Raw genomic sequence first — 16,581 nt, forward strand, 5'->3', positions numbered from 1 at the left:
ATCAATGTCCTCGAGAATCACAGTGTACAAAATACCAACACAGCACAGCCACTGGGAGCAGGGAAGGGGCAGAATTTAGCAGAGAATTATTCATTTCCATTATTTCCAGTTACAGACACGGAAAGAAAGAATCCAGAGCTCTGTCCCAGCTACTCAGCACCTACTTCCTTCTCGTTTGTGATAGTTGGCTCTGTAGAGAAACAGACACTTTCTACCTCTCCATGACTCCATTCTCCTGCACCAGCTCATGTGCAGTCTAAGGAACAGAGTTTGCCCAAGATGAATTTTTTTTTTTTACCTCTGTGCACTTCCAAACACCTATACCAACTGGTTAATGAAGGGTGGGAAAATGCTCTCTGAGTAAAACCCAAAGAACAGAGCAGCTGAGAGCATAAGCCATCATTCTCTAAAGTACAATGTGAGTAGCCACCCTTGGCTCAGTGCCACAGTATGGTAAAGTTCACCTGACTGTGTGTAGTTAGATTAATACCAAAGCCAAGAGATACCTTGTATTTCTTTGTGGGTAGCAAACTTTTTTGTTTGCTTTTGTTTTGAGACAGGGTCACTTGTAGCCCCAGCTGGCCTATAACTCACTATGTAGACTAGGCTGGTCTTATCTCACAGAGGTTCACCTGCCTCTGCCTCCTGAGGCAGGGCTAGGACTAAGGGTGTGCAGTACCACTCCTGGCCCTTACCAACAAACCTTTGAATATGCTATTTCTGTCTAGTAGGGGTCATTCAAGAACAGAGAAAAAGAGGGTCTAAATTGTTCACTGTGATTAATGGAAGGAAAAACAATCTAAAAAAACATTTCAAGATGGGATTATAAACTCAAGTTCTTAACTATAATACCTAGTAATACCAAAGTTTTAAAAAAGAATGACTAAATCTCTCCTCCTCACTAAGACCCCAAACCTGCTATTTCATAGTAAATGGAGTTTCAAATGCCTTTCAGTATACGATGTCAGCAGGTGCTAACTTCTCATTTCACTGTTACTTGAAATTTCTGTGACTATATTAAGGTGGTTGAGCCTCACATTGAAACACCTAGACTCAAGATACACCCAAAAGGCTGAGCAGCTCTTTAAATGGAAATCCATACTGGTTTCTCTGCAGCAACACTAGCAATGACTGCGGCCTTTTATTTGCCACCAGCACTGCTGGAGCTGTTCTGGTTACCTGTCTGGCAAATAACCTCATGGAGGAGCATCCTCAGAGTAGGGCTCTCCTAGAGTGTGGGCACAGGCAAAGGGCTGCAGCTCCTGTGGGGATCTGTAATCCACCTATACTGTCCTCCCCTGCTTTTATTCAGCTTACAGCACCTGAGCATTTCCTATTTGAACACTAACTGACCAACTTCAGGAACATTAATATGGAAGTAAGAAGATGGATCTAATTGGTGTGCAAAACGTCAAAATGAAGCTTGAGGTCTTCATAAAGAAACACTGCTTATGTGCATACATGTTGAGTTTCCTTTATGGGGCTCATCTGGGAAAAGCTAACTGCTTAAATGACTGCCTGACTTGACATTCCAGTAAATATAATTTTAATCACATTGAGACGTAAAGAAAAAGTGTAGCTTATCTGTGCTGAACATCTTCCATATTTACTTAGTAGTGGGACTATTCTGCCAATCCACTAACACACTAACATAAATATTTCTAAAAAAATATGAGGGAAGATACTGGAATGAATACTTAAATGTCAATCCATCCCCTTTTCAGAGCTGAATTATAAGCTTTAGTGACACAATCCTAATCACTAATCACAAATTTAAATACTTCAATTTTCTCCAACAGAAAACAAAGTTCTAGTAGGAAACACTGAAACACTTAGAAGTAAGAAGAAAATACAATAATAGGGAAATGTGATGATTTCACAGGATCTAAACAATTCTTTGTAGTGCTCTTGAGGCCAACACCTACATTTTGATATGATTTAAATATGATTGCAAGAAGATCTAAAAATATGAACATACACTAAAAATCATTAGAGTGAGGAAGTGAGGGTCTTTTCATCTATATGTATTACTTGATATAAATAAATTCTGCTCAAAAACCTAGATTTCTTTTTATTTTAATTAACAAGAACAGTATATATTTATAATGTATAATGGCATTTTGAAATAGGCATACTCCTTAGAATGGCTAAATGGAGCTCCTAACATAGGCCTTGTATCACACAAGGCTTTTGTGGTAAGGACACTTAGAATTTGCTCTTAGACATTTCCAAGAAGACAATATACTGTTATTAATTAGAGTCATCACCTTGCACACTAGATCACTTCAACTTATTTCTCCTAACTTACATTTTGTATCCCTTGACCAGTATCTTCCTAAAAAGCTAGACTTCTGATAGCTTGGATGCAAAGACTGCTTTTCTACCCTGGAATGGGCATATAAATTAGGTATATTATGAGCCTGTAGTTAGAATATATGCCTGAATATAAGGAAGGCTTCAAGCTTCCTGATGTCATTTATTAGAAAAGGGAATTACCTCCTGTTTGAGTACTTACACAGCATCTCATCACGAGATTGTCTTTCATGGCTTAACAGTATCGAACAAAAAAGTATTTGGGGAAAACACATTGGCTGAAAAACCAACTTCATTCAAAGCTCACTTTCTGTTTATAGACACACTGCAGCAATAAAGAAAAGAAAAACCTTCAATACATTAATGACTCTCAAGCTATAATCTTAAAGTATTGCATTGTTACAAAAAACTCTTTTAAAACTATTTTAAAAGACAGTCCAATAATGCCAGATGTGATGGTATATACCTTTAATTCCAGCATTTCCAGTACTTAGGAGGCAGAGTCAGATAGACAGATAGATCTCTGTGAGTTCAAGGCCAGCCTGGCCTACCTAGTTCCAGGATAGGCAGGGGTACATAATGAGACTGGTCTCCAAAAAAAGGGTCAAACAGTATTTTTTCTCAGGAAGGACACTAGTAAAAATTCTGGGACTCATAGTCTCATTGTAGACTCAGAACACCTTAAATTATGTGCTTTTATCTACAAAACAGAACACAAAAGAATATACTCTAAAACATAAATTCACCCCCCCATGGCTACAAACTAAAAGAAATCAAACATAAATGATTATGTCAAAAAGATTATGAATATGAAACCACTGAAGAAATCCAGTTGTACTGTTTTGGGAATGGTACTTAAGATTTAGACATGACATTTTCAGTGTTGAATCATGCATGCATTTTAAAAATTGTTTGAACTCAAACAAAAGAGATAGAAATGAAGACCCATCCTGGAATTATAGCTTGACAGGTGATGTGTGGGGAGACGGGCTGACACAAACACTAACCACAGGAAGCCACACAGAATTTGGATATGGTTTTAGTACTATGAGAGTAGAAAGAGTAATCCTATAAATGATTGCACTGTTTGATAAAATATAGCTACATTGATAAAGTAACTGGTTAACTATTTCATGTGCCTTCCTAAGGACTAGTGCAGCAGGGGGTGCAGTTCAGTGATAAGTACTTGCCTAGAATGGATAAGGTCCTGAACTGAGTAATTATCTCCATCACACTGGCCTGTGGCTATGTCTGTGGGTATTTTCTTGACTGCTGATTGCTGTAGGAGGGCCTAGCCCACTATGGGCAGTGTCACCTGTGGGCAGGTCGGCCTGGGCTGTGTAAGAAAGGTAGCTGTAAGCAGTGTTCCTTCATGATTTCCATTTCTATTCTCCAGGTTCTTGCCTTGGCTTCCCTTGATGATGGACTGTAACCTGTAAGCCAAATAAGCCCTTTCTTCCCCAAGTTGCTTTTGGTCATGGTGTTTATCACAACAGAAAGCAAATTAGAACTTGTATATCATGTATATTATTCATTTGTATTGTTTTCTGGAGGCTCTGGGATAGTCTGATCAATGGTTATTTGCCACATTGGTAAGGAATGATCAGAAAACATTCACTTTGTATACAAGAATGAACTAGTCCAAGATAGAACCTGGCTCATCTTGTATCCAATTATTATCAAAACAAGTAAGAAGTTCTTGCTTTTTTAGTGACTGTTGAGGTAGGCTAACTCCTGCCATTTCCGAAATTAAGGCCCTACTGGAGATGGAGAAAGGGAGAATGAGGTCATGACCATTGTCTGCTTCCCTGGCATCAGCAACCTCATGGTGTCATTCCAGCAAGAGGTCTTCCTGGCCCAAGATGGACTGAATCTAAGGCTGACCTCGAAAGGTAGCACTGCCACCAAAGACACTTGCTGGGAACACAAGCAAGAAACTGGCTGGGAAGTGAAATTCTATTCCTAGTAAAACCATCCAGTACCTCTGACAGAGTCTCCTTTTTAAGGACTGACAAGTGTAACTAACAAAGAGTCACTCACAAACTGTAATTAACTAGGCCCAGTAAGAGGGTAACTTGACCAGAAATCCCAGGTGCAATTGAAGAACTCACCATTCTTCCTTTCGTTCAGAGGGGGTAAGTGCTGACTGGACTGCAGCGAGAGTTCCTGGAATTCATGAGCCACGGCCTCACTTTGAGGACTTGGTGCAAGGTGAGCTAGAGGCCCCAGCTCATCCTCTGTGTCTATGGCTCCCGCGTGATCCATTGTGTTCCAGCCACTGGTAATGGAGGAGACTCTCACCTCTTATATGCAGCCTGTTGAAGAGACTGACAAATTTTTAAAAATGTGTAAATTAAATGATTTTTTTTTTCTCCAGTTTACACAAAAGTATTAAGATAGGGCCTCAGGGTTCTTCTATCCACAGTTCAGTTCTACTGCTGTGTGGTCATTACCAATACATCTGCTCTGGCTCTCAGATCAAGGGATCTGAGAGCTCATAGGAATATGTTTCCAATCATATTGGAAAAAAAGCATTGATAGACTAAATAAAAGTTAAAAGCTACATACTTTTTATACTACAGATTAAAGAAAATTATAGCTATTGATTTCCTTTAAAGATTTTAATACATGCTAAAACAAGAAGAAAGTCAACAAGTGCTAATGAAAATAAGAAGCAGGCTGGTTTGAAACTCCTCCTTAGCGCCTCTATTTCAGGTTCCTTCGGCTCAATCAACAGAGCAACGGTAATGTTTCATTACTCCCTCAGTCTGGATCCCAGAATGAACAAACACGGACAGAGGACGCACGATCATCACAAAAGGACACAACAAAAAACCCAAACATGAGCCAGGCGTTGTGGCGCACGCCTTTAATCCCAGCAGAGGCAGGCGGATCTCTGTGAGATCAAGGCCAGCCTGGTCTACATAGAGAGTTCTAGGACAGCTGGGGCTACAGGGAGACCCTGTCTCAAAAAGACAACAAAAACAAACAAAGAAACAAACAAAAAACCCAAAACAAAAAAACCCAAACGTGATTCTGGTTTAGGGGCTAAATCAGAGGCCAGAAGGATGGTGGTCCAAGTTCTGCCATGGAACACATTTGATCTAAGGCTGTGGCACACACTCCAGAGACCTTCTGACTGGGTTGTTTCCAATATTTTACTATTACAAAGATAATATAAACATCACTGTACAAGTATTTACCTGGATGCATGCTTTCATTTATCTGCCTACAGACCTAGGAGGGAGATGACTAGATCATGTGACAGTGATATGTTTCAATTTTTAAGAAATCAACAACCTGTTTTCTAAAATGGCCAGGCCATTTTCCACTCCTAGTGCCAGGGCACCAGAATCCCAGCTATTTCTTATTCTCGCTGATCCTTCATTGGTAGATTCTTTTCATTTTAGACAATTTAATGTGCATGTGGTATTTCATTGTGGTTTCAATTTGTGTTTCCCTGGTGACTAATGAAGATGAGCATTTTTAAGCACTGATTTGTCATGGCTTTATCTTCTTGAATCAAGTATCTGGTGAAATCTGTTGATTTAATAATAGGTGGCTGGTTTCTTATAACTGAACTTGAAGAGTTCTTTGCATATTCTGGACACAAGCACTTTATCATGTATGCTTCGGGCAATCATTTTCTTCCAGTCAATGATTCCATTTTTATGCTTAAAAAAGTTGTAAAGAGTAGATATTTTGGGTTTGATAAGGTCCAATTTATCACTTTCTTTTATGGATCAATCACAAAGTTTATCTCCTGTGTTTCCTTCCAGACAAAGAAATATATTTCACATTTAAGTATTTTAAATTTGGGTCATAGACCCAAACTTATAAATGCAGTGAGGTATGAATCAATATTATTGGGGGTGGTATATGGATATCTGAATGTTACAGCATCATCTGTGGAAAAGATTATCTTTCTCTACCAAATCATCTTTGCAACTTTGTTGAAAAGTCAATTAGCCATGTATAGTGTGGACCTATTCCTTGGCTCTCTATTTAGTTCTGCAAAGGGGGTGAGCTACAAAAGAGGAGACCCTAAATCATTTATGTAAATCCTGTCCCAGCTCTCTGGGAGATCCCTAAGCACTACACGTGTAGAGTCCAGCTGAGGCAGTTAAGAGAGTACTGAGATTTCAGGGCCTCCCCAGCCTTTTAAGAAAAACCTATCAAAATCTAAAGTCTCTATAGCTATGAACTAGAATTCCATATCCACTGAAAAGAGCCTTTAACAATGAAAGTAGTATTGCTACCAGCCAACGGGCAGTAAAAGAAATGCTCAAAGAACTTATTGAGGCTGAAGAATAGGGATACTAGATAGAAATTGGATCTCACAAATGAAATGCAGTGGTAAGCATGCAAGTAAATAATTAAGACCAGTTTTTTTTTTCCCCTTAATCTCTTCAATGTTAAATTCAATGAAAAAGTTGCAACAGCTTCTGAGGTTTGCAGGTATCATACACTGACAACTATAGCATACAGGGTGAGGGGACAAATGCAATCAGTATTTTTACATTTCTTGAGATTATGAGTAGGATAATTTTACCTTAAAAAGATGGCGCCATTAAGGCTGTGTACTGTAATTCCTAAAATAACCATATAAAACAATACAAATTATCTAAAATAACCAATAGGGGAATTAAAATGACATTCTAAAAGTACTCAACTCCAAGGAAGAGGAAGAACGTGGGAGAAAGTTTAGATAAGACAAACACTCTTAGTAAAATAGTAAGTTGTAATTTGATCTTCCAATGATTACATTAAATGTTAAGGGACTAAGCATTATAATTAAAAGACAGAGACTGACAATGGGTTTTTTTTTTTAAGTTTAAAAATACGTGTTCACAACTAACATCCTTTAAAAAGACGACACCAAAATTGTAGTACTAAACGGATGATAAGAAGCCAAGAAGGCTGTGATGATTATAAATTAATGTCAAATAATGTTAACTTCAAAAAGTTATATTAGGTAGATTAATTTGCAGGTAAAATTACTTATTAGGAAACATTAAAACTGAACTCCTAGATGTTTTAACACTGTGAATTTTCATTTCAAATTATTTATTCTTACAAAATAAAATCTGTTCATACCAAATTATTTCTAAGACACAAATGCCACAATGCCCTTACAATGGCAAGATGTGCAAACTCTGAACACTAGTGCTAATGATCTGGAAGAGCCTGCAGACAGAGATTTTAAAATATTTTCAAGGCAGAATTATCTGTTTTTAATACTGATGACTTTTTTCAACTTATCATGCTTTGACATTGTACTCACCTTAAACTCCCACACATTACTCCAAATTGAGAAAATTATAAGCTAAGCAAATCTTTACAAAATGTAACAAGGGGAAAAGTATACATTTTCAAAAATTTTTAACTTAATAATTGTGAACTCTTCTTTTTTTTTTTTTTTTGAGGCAGGGTCTCCCTGTAGCCCTAGTAGACCAGACTGGCTCCATTTCAGAGATCTGCCTGCCTTTGTCTCTTGAGTGGCCAGGGTTAAAGGAATGTGCCACCACTCTTGGCTTCATGAACTTTTTGATGGAGCATGGAACACATTCTGAAATTTTGCAATGTCATCTTAAAGTCTACTTAAGTGCTTGACAATACTTTGTAAAAATGAAACCCATTTATAAAAGCCCTTTCTGTCTAGTAGTCTCTAATTGAGACGTCATGCATAGTTGCAGCTAAGATGTTAACGATATTAGAATGCAATTTCTCGATGGCTCATAATTGAGTTATAAAGGTAAAACATGACTCAGCTTTAACTGGACTGTGTGACAAGATACTTTGTCTAGAAATGAAAAAAAACCCCGAATGAATAGAGTTGATTCCTTATAGATTTCAATATCATAATCATATTCCCAAACAAAATGTCTAATATTTATCTGGCACTAATACACTGTACAACATTATAAAACAAGCCCAGGACACCACTTCTACTCTTTAAAAAAAAAGATCATTTTACTGTTCAATACTGCAATGATGATAGAAGAAACATGGGAAAAGAAAATAGGAAGCATTATACTTTTTTTAAAAAAAACTTTAAATCCTTATGGATTTCCATATGGATTCAAGATAACACCAAAAATAATGATTTCACACTTTTAAATGCTGGGTTACTGGGGTAAGGTGGTCCTTAAATTAGTGTTAACATTTGTTTTGAACTGAGTATAAATCCAAAGTCAACTTTCTTTCCATCATACGTCCTTGCTTGCAGTGACCGACTTGTATGACTGCTAATAATCTACAGGGCACACGGTATTGCTATACACCGAAATGCTAAGTAATCAAGGAGTTCAAACTGTCAGCGTGAAACTTCACACGTTCAACACACAATCGATCAAATGCAGACAGGCATATTATACAAGTACACCAGAAAAACAAGCAAACAAAAAACCCACAAAGTTTTAAAAACAGCAAAGCTATTGTCTCTGTTCTTAAAGTTTTAAATCACCATCAGTAGGAAAATGTACAGGTAAGATTGAATAGTAGATTTGGAAAGAGGAGTCAGAAGACAAACTTAACCATATACAATCAAGAACTCATTAACAAATCTGCTTATATATATTTTAAATATTTTATTATTTTTATTTTATGTGTTTGAGTGTGTTGACTGCATGTATGTGAGTGCACCTGTGTCATGCAATGCCCCTGAGGACAGAAGAGGCTGTCGGATTCCCTGGAACTGGAGTTACAGACAGTTGTTAGCTGCCATGTGGGTGCTGGGATTCGAACCCTGGTCTTCTGCAAGGACAACCAGTGTTCTTGGCTGCTGAGCCATCTCTCCAGCCCAAATCTTATATTTTATGAATAAAATTTACTTCTCAATTTTTGTCATTGGGTCAAAACAATCACAGAAAGGAGGGCTCATCCAAGCTATGTTCAGTTTTAACTCATCATGAAAAACTTCACTTCTCTATTTTTTTAAATTAAATTCCTGCTTTATTTGAACTTTCTTATATTTGAAAAGACTGAAATTACACAGAACATTTCAGTTGAAAGATATCTTAGAATCTATATCTAGTAAAACTGCCTTTCCCTTAAAATATTTCTTTTTTTATTTTATTCTATGTGTATGCGTGTATGGCCTGCATGTACGTAAGTGCACCCATGTCCAGCAATGCCAGTGGAGGTCAGAAGAGGCTGTTGGATCCCCTGGGACTGGAGTTACAGACAGTTGTTACCTGCCATGTGGGTGCTGGGTGCAAGAATAACCAGTGTTCTTAACTGCTAAGCTAATTGATCAAAACACCTTATATGCATGTATGAAATTCTCAACAAAGTTTTTGTAAAAGTTAAAAAAAATACTTTCGCTGGGTATGGTAGTGTACGCCTTTAATCTCAACACTCAGGAAGCAGAGGCAGAGACAGGTGGATCTCTGTGAGTTCAAGGCCAGCGGACAACTGGGGCTACAGGGAGACCCTGTATCAAAAGGACAAAAAAAAAAACTAAAAATGAACCTACCATCTGGTTATGTCACTCCTTGGCATATACCCAAAGGACTCATCCTATTGTAGAGACATTTGTAGAACCATGTTTGTTGCCGCTCTTTTCACAATAGCTAAGAGATGGAAGCGACCTAAGTGTCCCTCAACTAACAAGTGGTTAACAGAAATGGGGTACATTTACACAATGGAGTCTTATTCAGCAGTAAAGAAAGATGAAATAATGAAATTTTCAGGTAAATGGATGGATCCAGAAACCGTTATACTAAGTGAAGTAACACAGACTCAGAAAAACAAACGATGTATGTTCTCCCTCATATGTGGCTCCTAGCACCAAATCCTTTTAAATTCCAGGTTCTTTTAATAAGATGATGATATATAGCAGTCCCTTCTGCATGAAATAACTACCATCATCACGACTTCGGCTGAACCTGATTGCTAAACAATCACAATTGGGCTTGTTGACAGTTGTGCTCATTCATTAAAGGAGTGCCAAGCAGGGTCACTGGGCCTTCACCTGAGGGTCATCAGCCACTCTTCTCAGCCAACTAGTCCAGCCTTGGAAGACAAAAGAAAAATGAGGAAGAACCCAATAGAGGGATGCTTTTGGAAGCCCTTGTCAAGAAACTCCAATGGACTCTGATATGAACATTTGAAAATTGCCCTGTTTTGATTTTTTTTCTAGTTCCCTGTCTAGAACTTGTAATGCTAATCACTCTTGCCTTTACTTCTTCACATCTCCCATTCATGATTCAAGGACTTTCTTCTCCCCTTAGAGACAAGTTATGCAATTTGGGAGTCTTTTAGATTGACCCACTGAGGGGGTACTCCAATTGCCTTACCCTGCGTCCCTGTTCAGCATGGAAGAAGCCAGAGTGGTCTGTGTCCCTATTCCCTATTGGCAATGTGGGTAACCCCTTCAGAGGATGGTGTGATAAGAATAGGAGGTAGGAATAGGCTAGGCAGTTAGGGTAAAAAGACCCCAAAGAAAAGTAGCCATTTCTTGGCCAACAGTCAAAATGTTCTTGGGCCTCTTTGAGTAGCCAAAATCCCCATAAGAATATGTTAAAGAAGAAGAAAGAACATATGAAGTTATCATAAAAAGGTGATGGGGAGATTTGGGAGGAGTTGCGGGGGGAGTGGGCATGGATTTGATCAAAATACCTTATATGCATGTATGAAACATTTTCAATAGTTTTTGTAAAAATTAAAAAAAAAAAGGGGGCCCTTCCCTCCTCACAATATGATAATCACTTGAAGTTAAAAACAATCCCTGATGCCCTAGAGGGGTAAGGCTCTTGATTCTGCTACAGCAAGTCTGGGACAGATGATTCTTTTTTTTTAAATTTTTATTTATTATTTTTATTTATGTGTATGCGTGTGTTGCTTGCATGTTAGGTAAGTGCACCAATGTTGTGCAATGCCCACGGCGGTCAGAAGAGGCTGCCAGATCCCCTGGGACTGGAGTTATGGACAGTTGTTAGCTGCCATGTGGGGGCTGGGATTCAAACCTGGGTCTTCTGCAAGAACAACCAGTGTTCTTCACCACTGAGCTATCTCTCCAGCCCTGGGACAGATGATTCTAATAAGAGAAACACTCATGTTGTGAGATGCCTTAGTCCAAACGGTGGCAAGAGAAGGGAGGCGCAAATCATGACAATAAATACAAATGCCATGGGACCTACTGAACCAAATTCCTGTCTCATGGGGATGTGAGGGAAGCCTGTGAGGGAATAGATTTGTCAGGCAGTTTTCCTCCTCGATATAAGGCAGCTGTAGAAGCAGAGTGGCAGGAACAGCAGAAAGTGTGGCAGGGTGGGGAAGCTACTGTGGGCTCGACAAGATGAGCCTAGGGTGGGAGAGTAAAAGGTGACAGACAGGGATCTGACCAGATTTAGATTTTAACAGGATAATGGTGGCAGAGACCAGTTGCTGAAGTCTCAAACCAAAATGCCAGGAACTACACAGTTGCAATGGGATGGGAATACACTCAAACAGCATTTAGGAGCCACGATTCCAAAACTTCACAACTGGATCACGTGGACGCTTCTGGATGGGTAGCTGGGGGGCAGGTGACACGCAGGCCGAGGGAAGGCAGGTGACACACACAGTGAGGGGAAGGCAGGGAAACAGAGAGAGGCAGAGGATGAGTGCCCACTTGAGGAACTGCAGACCCCTAGGAACTCTGAAACAGAGGTGTGGCTCAAAATAGAAAGATAGCTGTTTGATCTCAGGCAAATTTATGATCCTCTTAGGGATCTGGGTCTCTAACTTAAAAACTAGGAAAAACAACTCACAGGAAGAAAAGGGAAGATTACTGCCTTTCAACTTAGCTTAACATTAAGTGTAGTTTAGGCTTTCCTAGATTTTGTCCTAATGACCTCTCCATGGGCTCATCATTCCCATTTTACAGAAGAGAAAAACCAAGGTTAAATAGTCTGAGACACAAGTACCAAAGTGAGCCTTCCCTACTTCTCCCATGATAAAACAACATGGATAGGCCAAAATGCATATAATTGAGGAGAGATTGAGGAGACACAGGGATGACCAGGGAGAAGGGTCTGGTGGAGAGAGTTATAATAAGAACCTTTTGAACAGCTCTTTAATACACAGTGAAGGCTCTGCACTATCAGGCACTGTGCTGGGCTCCTGGTTCCATCACAGTCCTGTTCTCTAGGTCCACACCTTGTCCAACAGGCAACTACAGCCTATCAGTGGTGATCAGGAGCACCAAGCGGGGAGGGGAAGGAAAGTTCTCCTGGGAACTACACTCTGCATGGGAAGAGGGAATGTGCAGAGTAGAGGCACTACATGCAAACAGGACATCTTTTTGATGCTAATTTACAATTCTTTCAAATAAACAACTTCTAAGTACTATATTTGTAGTAGTTGGACTTTATGTGTAGTCATTAAATACATGGCAAAATGTACTATAAATATATCAAATACTGACACTACCTGTATAAAAAGAGTTACATAACCTAGATAACTTTGTTAGAGTTTTGCAACTGCCAAGTGATAGTTTGTTTTTTAACCTGTGGACAAGTCTCAAGTAGAGAGAACATGGAGCAGACTGTAGCTTGCTACCCAATGATGAGTACTGTAATGATTCCTAAATAAACAGTGCTTTTGAAATATTCAATATGACCTATAAACAAAACTAGGGAAAGCTAAAAATACTGTGTCTTGGAAGACAGCTATGTTCACCACTATACCACCAACTCTCAAAATGTCCTGTAACTGTGGTGAGTCACCTGTCCCCTTGAACAAGGAGGCCGTGGAGACCCCACAAGATGGACTTGAACCAGGGTCCAGTCTACAAAGAGGAGGGTCAAAACAGAGGAATCATTTCCTCCATGCTTCCAAGCAAAGCCAACCATGGTTGAGCAGGACCTTTGACTTATCTTCACATAGACAGAACTGGTAAAAAGAAAGGAGCCAGGGGCTCATGTGACCCTGAGGATCAGATCCTCAAATGACCTTAAGAGTAAAAATAAACTGGTTTATCTGGGCCAACTGTAGGGTCTTAAACACCCAAAAGAAAAGTATAACCAAAGATTAAAGGGCTACATAACAAGAAACAATGCCAGACAGATGATACCTTCCTTTGAGTTATTGGTCAGGGTGGCCCAAAAGACTCCCAGACAGTAACCCAGCATAGAACTGGGAAAATGAACAGCAGACCCCAATCTTATCTAAAGGAATATTGACAACTGATTGCTGCTAGATGAGGAACAGCTAATTTTCCTAAACAAGGATCTCTAGATAGGCTGAACAGATTCAGCAGATGGACAAGCACTGGGGAATGGCGGGGGAGGGAGGGCAACAGTAACAGGGATGGCAGAGTATATGGGCTGGGGGAGTGCGCTATGGGAGGATACCATTTGGGAAGTGGGTATATAGAGAAATAAGATTATTTGGGATGTTCTGTTTGATATACACACAAAAAAAATCAAAATAAATGACAAAAATGACAAAAAAAATACTGTGTTTTCAACTTCTATAGAAAAAGACAAAGAATTAATGTTACTTATTCGCTCAGTAAAATCCAATCTTTTTAGCCTGAACAACTATTTTCCAAGTTTTATTCACAGTGAATGATTCTTAGAGAATAAGAACTGATTAGAGGATTAATTTTAAGTTGGAATAATTTCCACAGTTAGTAAACATTGGGTTTACAGCAACTTTAATTTTGCTGAAACAAAATTAGCATGCAATTTAAATGCTAAGAAGCAAATCTTTTTGAACATATGAGATATTTTATTTATTTATATTTTGCAGTGTTGGGAGATAAAACCCAGGGTTTTCTACTGCTGATTACCACTGAGCCACACTCTCAGTTTTATTTAACAGGTTAAAAAAATCATATTCTTATTTCTAAGGACTCTAAAGCAGGAAGGAGTGAGAAATATATGGAAAGCAAAAGAGAAACCACTGACTTTTGGTGTTAGCAATCAGTAGACTTTAAGTGTAAATTTAACATACATGAAAAAACAGTCTGAGTTACCTACACAAGACGTCAGGGTTAGGTGAGCAGAACTGGAGGCGCTGGGCTTCAGCACTGATTTAACCATTGAGAAACCATTTTGTTAGGTGTATCGCACTGGTTGATTAATAAACTGAAACTCTCAGTTAAAAGAGGCAATAAAACAGGCACAGACCTTAGTTGCTTTTAAAGCACAGTGTGCAAAAGGCAGCTCATTTGCCAGCATTCCAACAGAGGGTCAAGGCTGCCTCTGCAGATGTGCTGTCTCTCTTTGCATATATCAATGTCTGTGATTTCTAGCTTTTGTTTCTAGAAAGTGGAACAAACATTCAAATGATTTTGAGTACAGAATGCATCTATACTTTTATAACTTCAACCCCCTTTTTCCAGTTTCTCCCTTGGTTCAAAAGCAATTAGGCAACATGCCTTTGTGTGTCTGAATTTTAAATGTTTTGTGCTCAGGTGCATATGTTTACATAACATTTAAACTACTACAGTGATGGCCATAAACAGATTTAGGAACAAACACAGCTGACTTCTGGTTAGCACATGACTCCATCGGTAAGACCAGAATTGCATCACTAAACTTCAGCATCACCTCCTGGTCACCACTCTGTCCTGGGACATAGGGAGCAGAGGAGGGTGAGTACTGCAGTAAGGTGGCTAAGTGGAGCAAGGGCAGAGTTCCACTACAGAGCCACTAGAGGTTCACACTGGTGCCAAAGGCATCTCAGATCAGAAACTCGGAGCCTGTTACTTCAGCTGTTTAGCACTACTGCACTCTTGAGACAGTACTTAGAGGACATACCAAGTAAGAACTAATCTTTAGGCTTTTAAAAGAATACTATAGCAGGCAGAAGAACTATAGCAGGCAGAATAAGCAAGTAATATCATTAGTAAAATGTGAGATAAATTATTTTTTTATTTTTTAAAATTATTCTTATTTTTAAAAAAATGTCAGTTCAGCTGTTGTTTATTTATGTGACTAAAATTGAATTTGCTTTCTTTTTCATTTTGCCTTTTGAAAATGTTACACATGCAGACACAAATATTCTAATTAAGAATGTAAAACATTAAATTCATTTTGTCTAATTTTCAGAGTTAAAATGTTAATCTCTATATTTTAATGCTAAAAGTAAAAGTTAGAAGCAATTTAAAAATAATTTTTCCCAGACAGTAACCCAGCATAGAACTGGGAAAATTACTACTGGATGAGGAAGAGCTGATCTTTCCAAAAGAAGGAACTCTAGATAGGCAGACTAGACTCAGCGGATGGACAAGCATTGGTCAACAACTGGGGGTGCTGACAACACAGTGGACAGTAACAGCGATGACAGACTTGGTGGGGGGGGGAGAGGCTATGAGAGGGTGCCATTTGGGATGTGGGTCTGAGATGAATAAGATTGTTTGGGATGTCCTGTATGAAATACATACACATACAAAAATTAACAAATAAAAAATGAGTTATATTTGAGGAAGCAGCATAAAAATTTGCTTCATGTTAGTTAGTAGAGGTGAAAAACATTACCATTGAAATCTACCTGATGACTTTATATCCATACTCAGGTGCCAAGGATCTGAGTGTGACCAACTGACTAGTTATAATCAGATACATAGAGATGAGAGATACATGTGAAAACATCTAAGTGTTAGTAACATTAAAAATGAGTTTTTCTGTATGAAACTATATCTTATAATGAAATAGAGATCTTTTTTATAGGCTAAAACCTCATTTAATTTTATGTCTTACAGGGTTTATACTGAGTTCAATATTGTATAACTGTATTAATTGTGAACCAAAAAATTTACAGACATTTTTGAAAGAGATGTATCTTTGCTCTGGAAATTGTTATTGAATATGTCAAAGCTGTTTTAATGAAATGCCTCTTCTAATCATTTGGCTATGAACTAAATAATTAAAACAATAATAATATGCCGTTCTATACTCCGAGTTTGGGCCCTGCGCCATTCCTAGTCTTGGGGCCCCAGACACCTGGGGAACCAATACTGCATCCTGATCCTTCTCACTCAGACCAACTGAGTGCCTTTCTTGGGCCCCAGGAGCAGCGCTTCTGGTCCTGGCCCCGCCCTCACCTCCCTCTACTTCCCTGGTCCTGCAACACTTGCCAGCCTCTTGCTGGGGCTGACAGCCTCTTTCTGGGGCTCCGAGGCTTACCTTTCCTCTCCCTGATTCTTTGCATCCAGTACAACCCAGCTACTCAATCCACTCCCTGGGAAATCTTGGAGCTTCTTCCCGCCCCATCTGCATTTGCATCCATGCATGGCGTGGATATGGCAGGGGGCTTAGGTCAGTCATACACCCA

The 16,581-nt window shown here is 38.9% G+C and overlaps 1 protein-coding gene across 5 annotated transcripts in view; it reads right to left on the reverse strand.

Moving 5' to 3' along the window:
• Positions 1-16,581, reverse strand: part of Mrtfb (myocardin related transcription factor B) — a 199,837-nt gene that overhangs the window by 117,461 nt on the left and 65,795 nt on the right. For 3 of the 5 annotated variants that reach the window (XM_017797353.2, XM_017797350.2, XM_029562002.1), the window contains exon 3: positions 4,425-4,640. The exons of 1 other annotated variant lie outside the window; for it this stretch is intronic. In XM_017797353.2, coding sequence (XP_017652842.1) covers positions 4,425-4,578 — 154 coding nt within the window. In that variant the 5' untranslated portion in view covers positions 4,579-4,640. The remainder of the gene's footprint in view (positions 1-4,424; positions 4,641-16,581) is intronic. One more of the 5 variants, XM_029562000.1, reaches the window with a different exon arrangement.

This window comes from Nannospalax galili, unplaced genomic scaffold (assembly GCF_000622305.1).
Source record: "Nannospalax galili isolate Female #2095 unplaced genomic scaffold, S.galili_v1.0 scaffold32, whole genome shotgun sequence".
NCBI lineage: Eukaryota > Metazoa > Chordata > Mammalia > Rodentia > Spalacidae > Nannospalax > Nannospalax galili.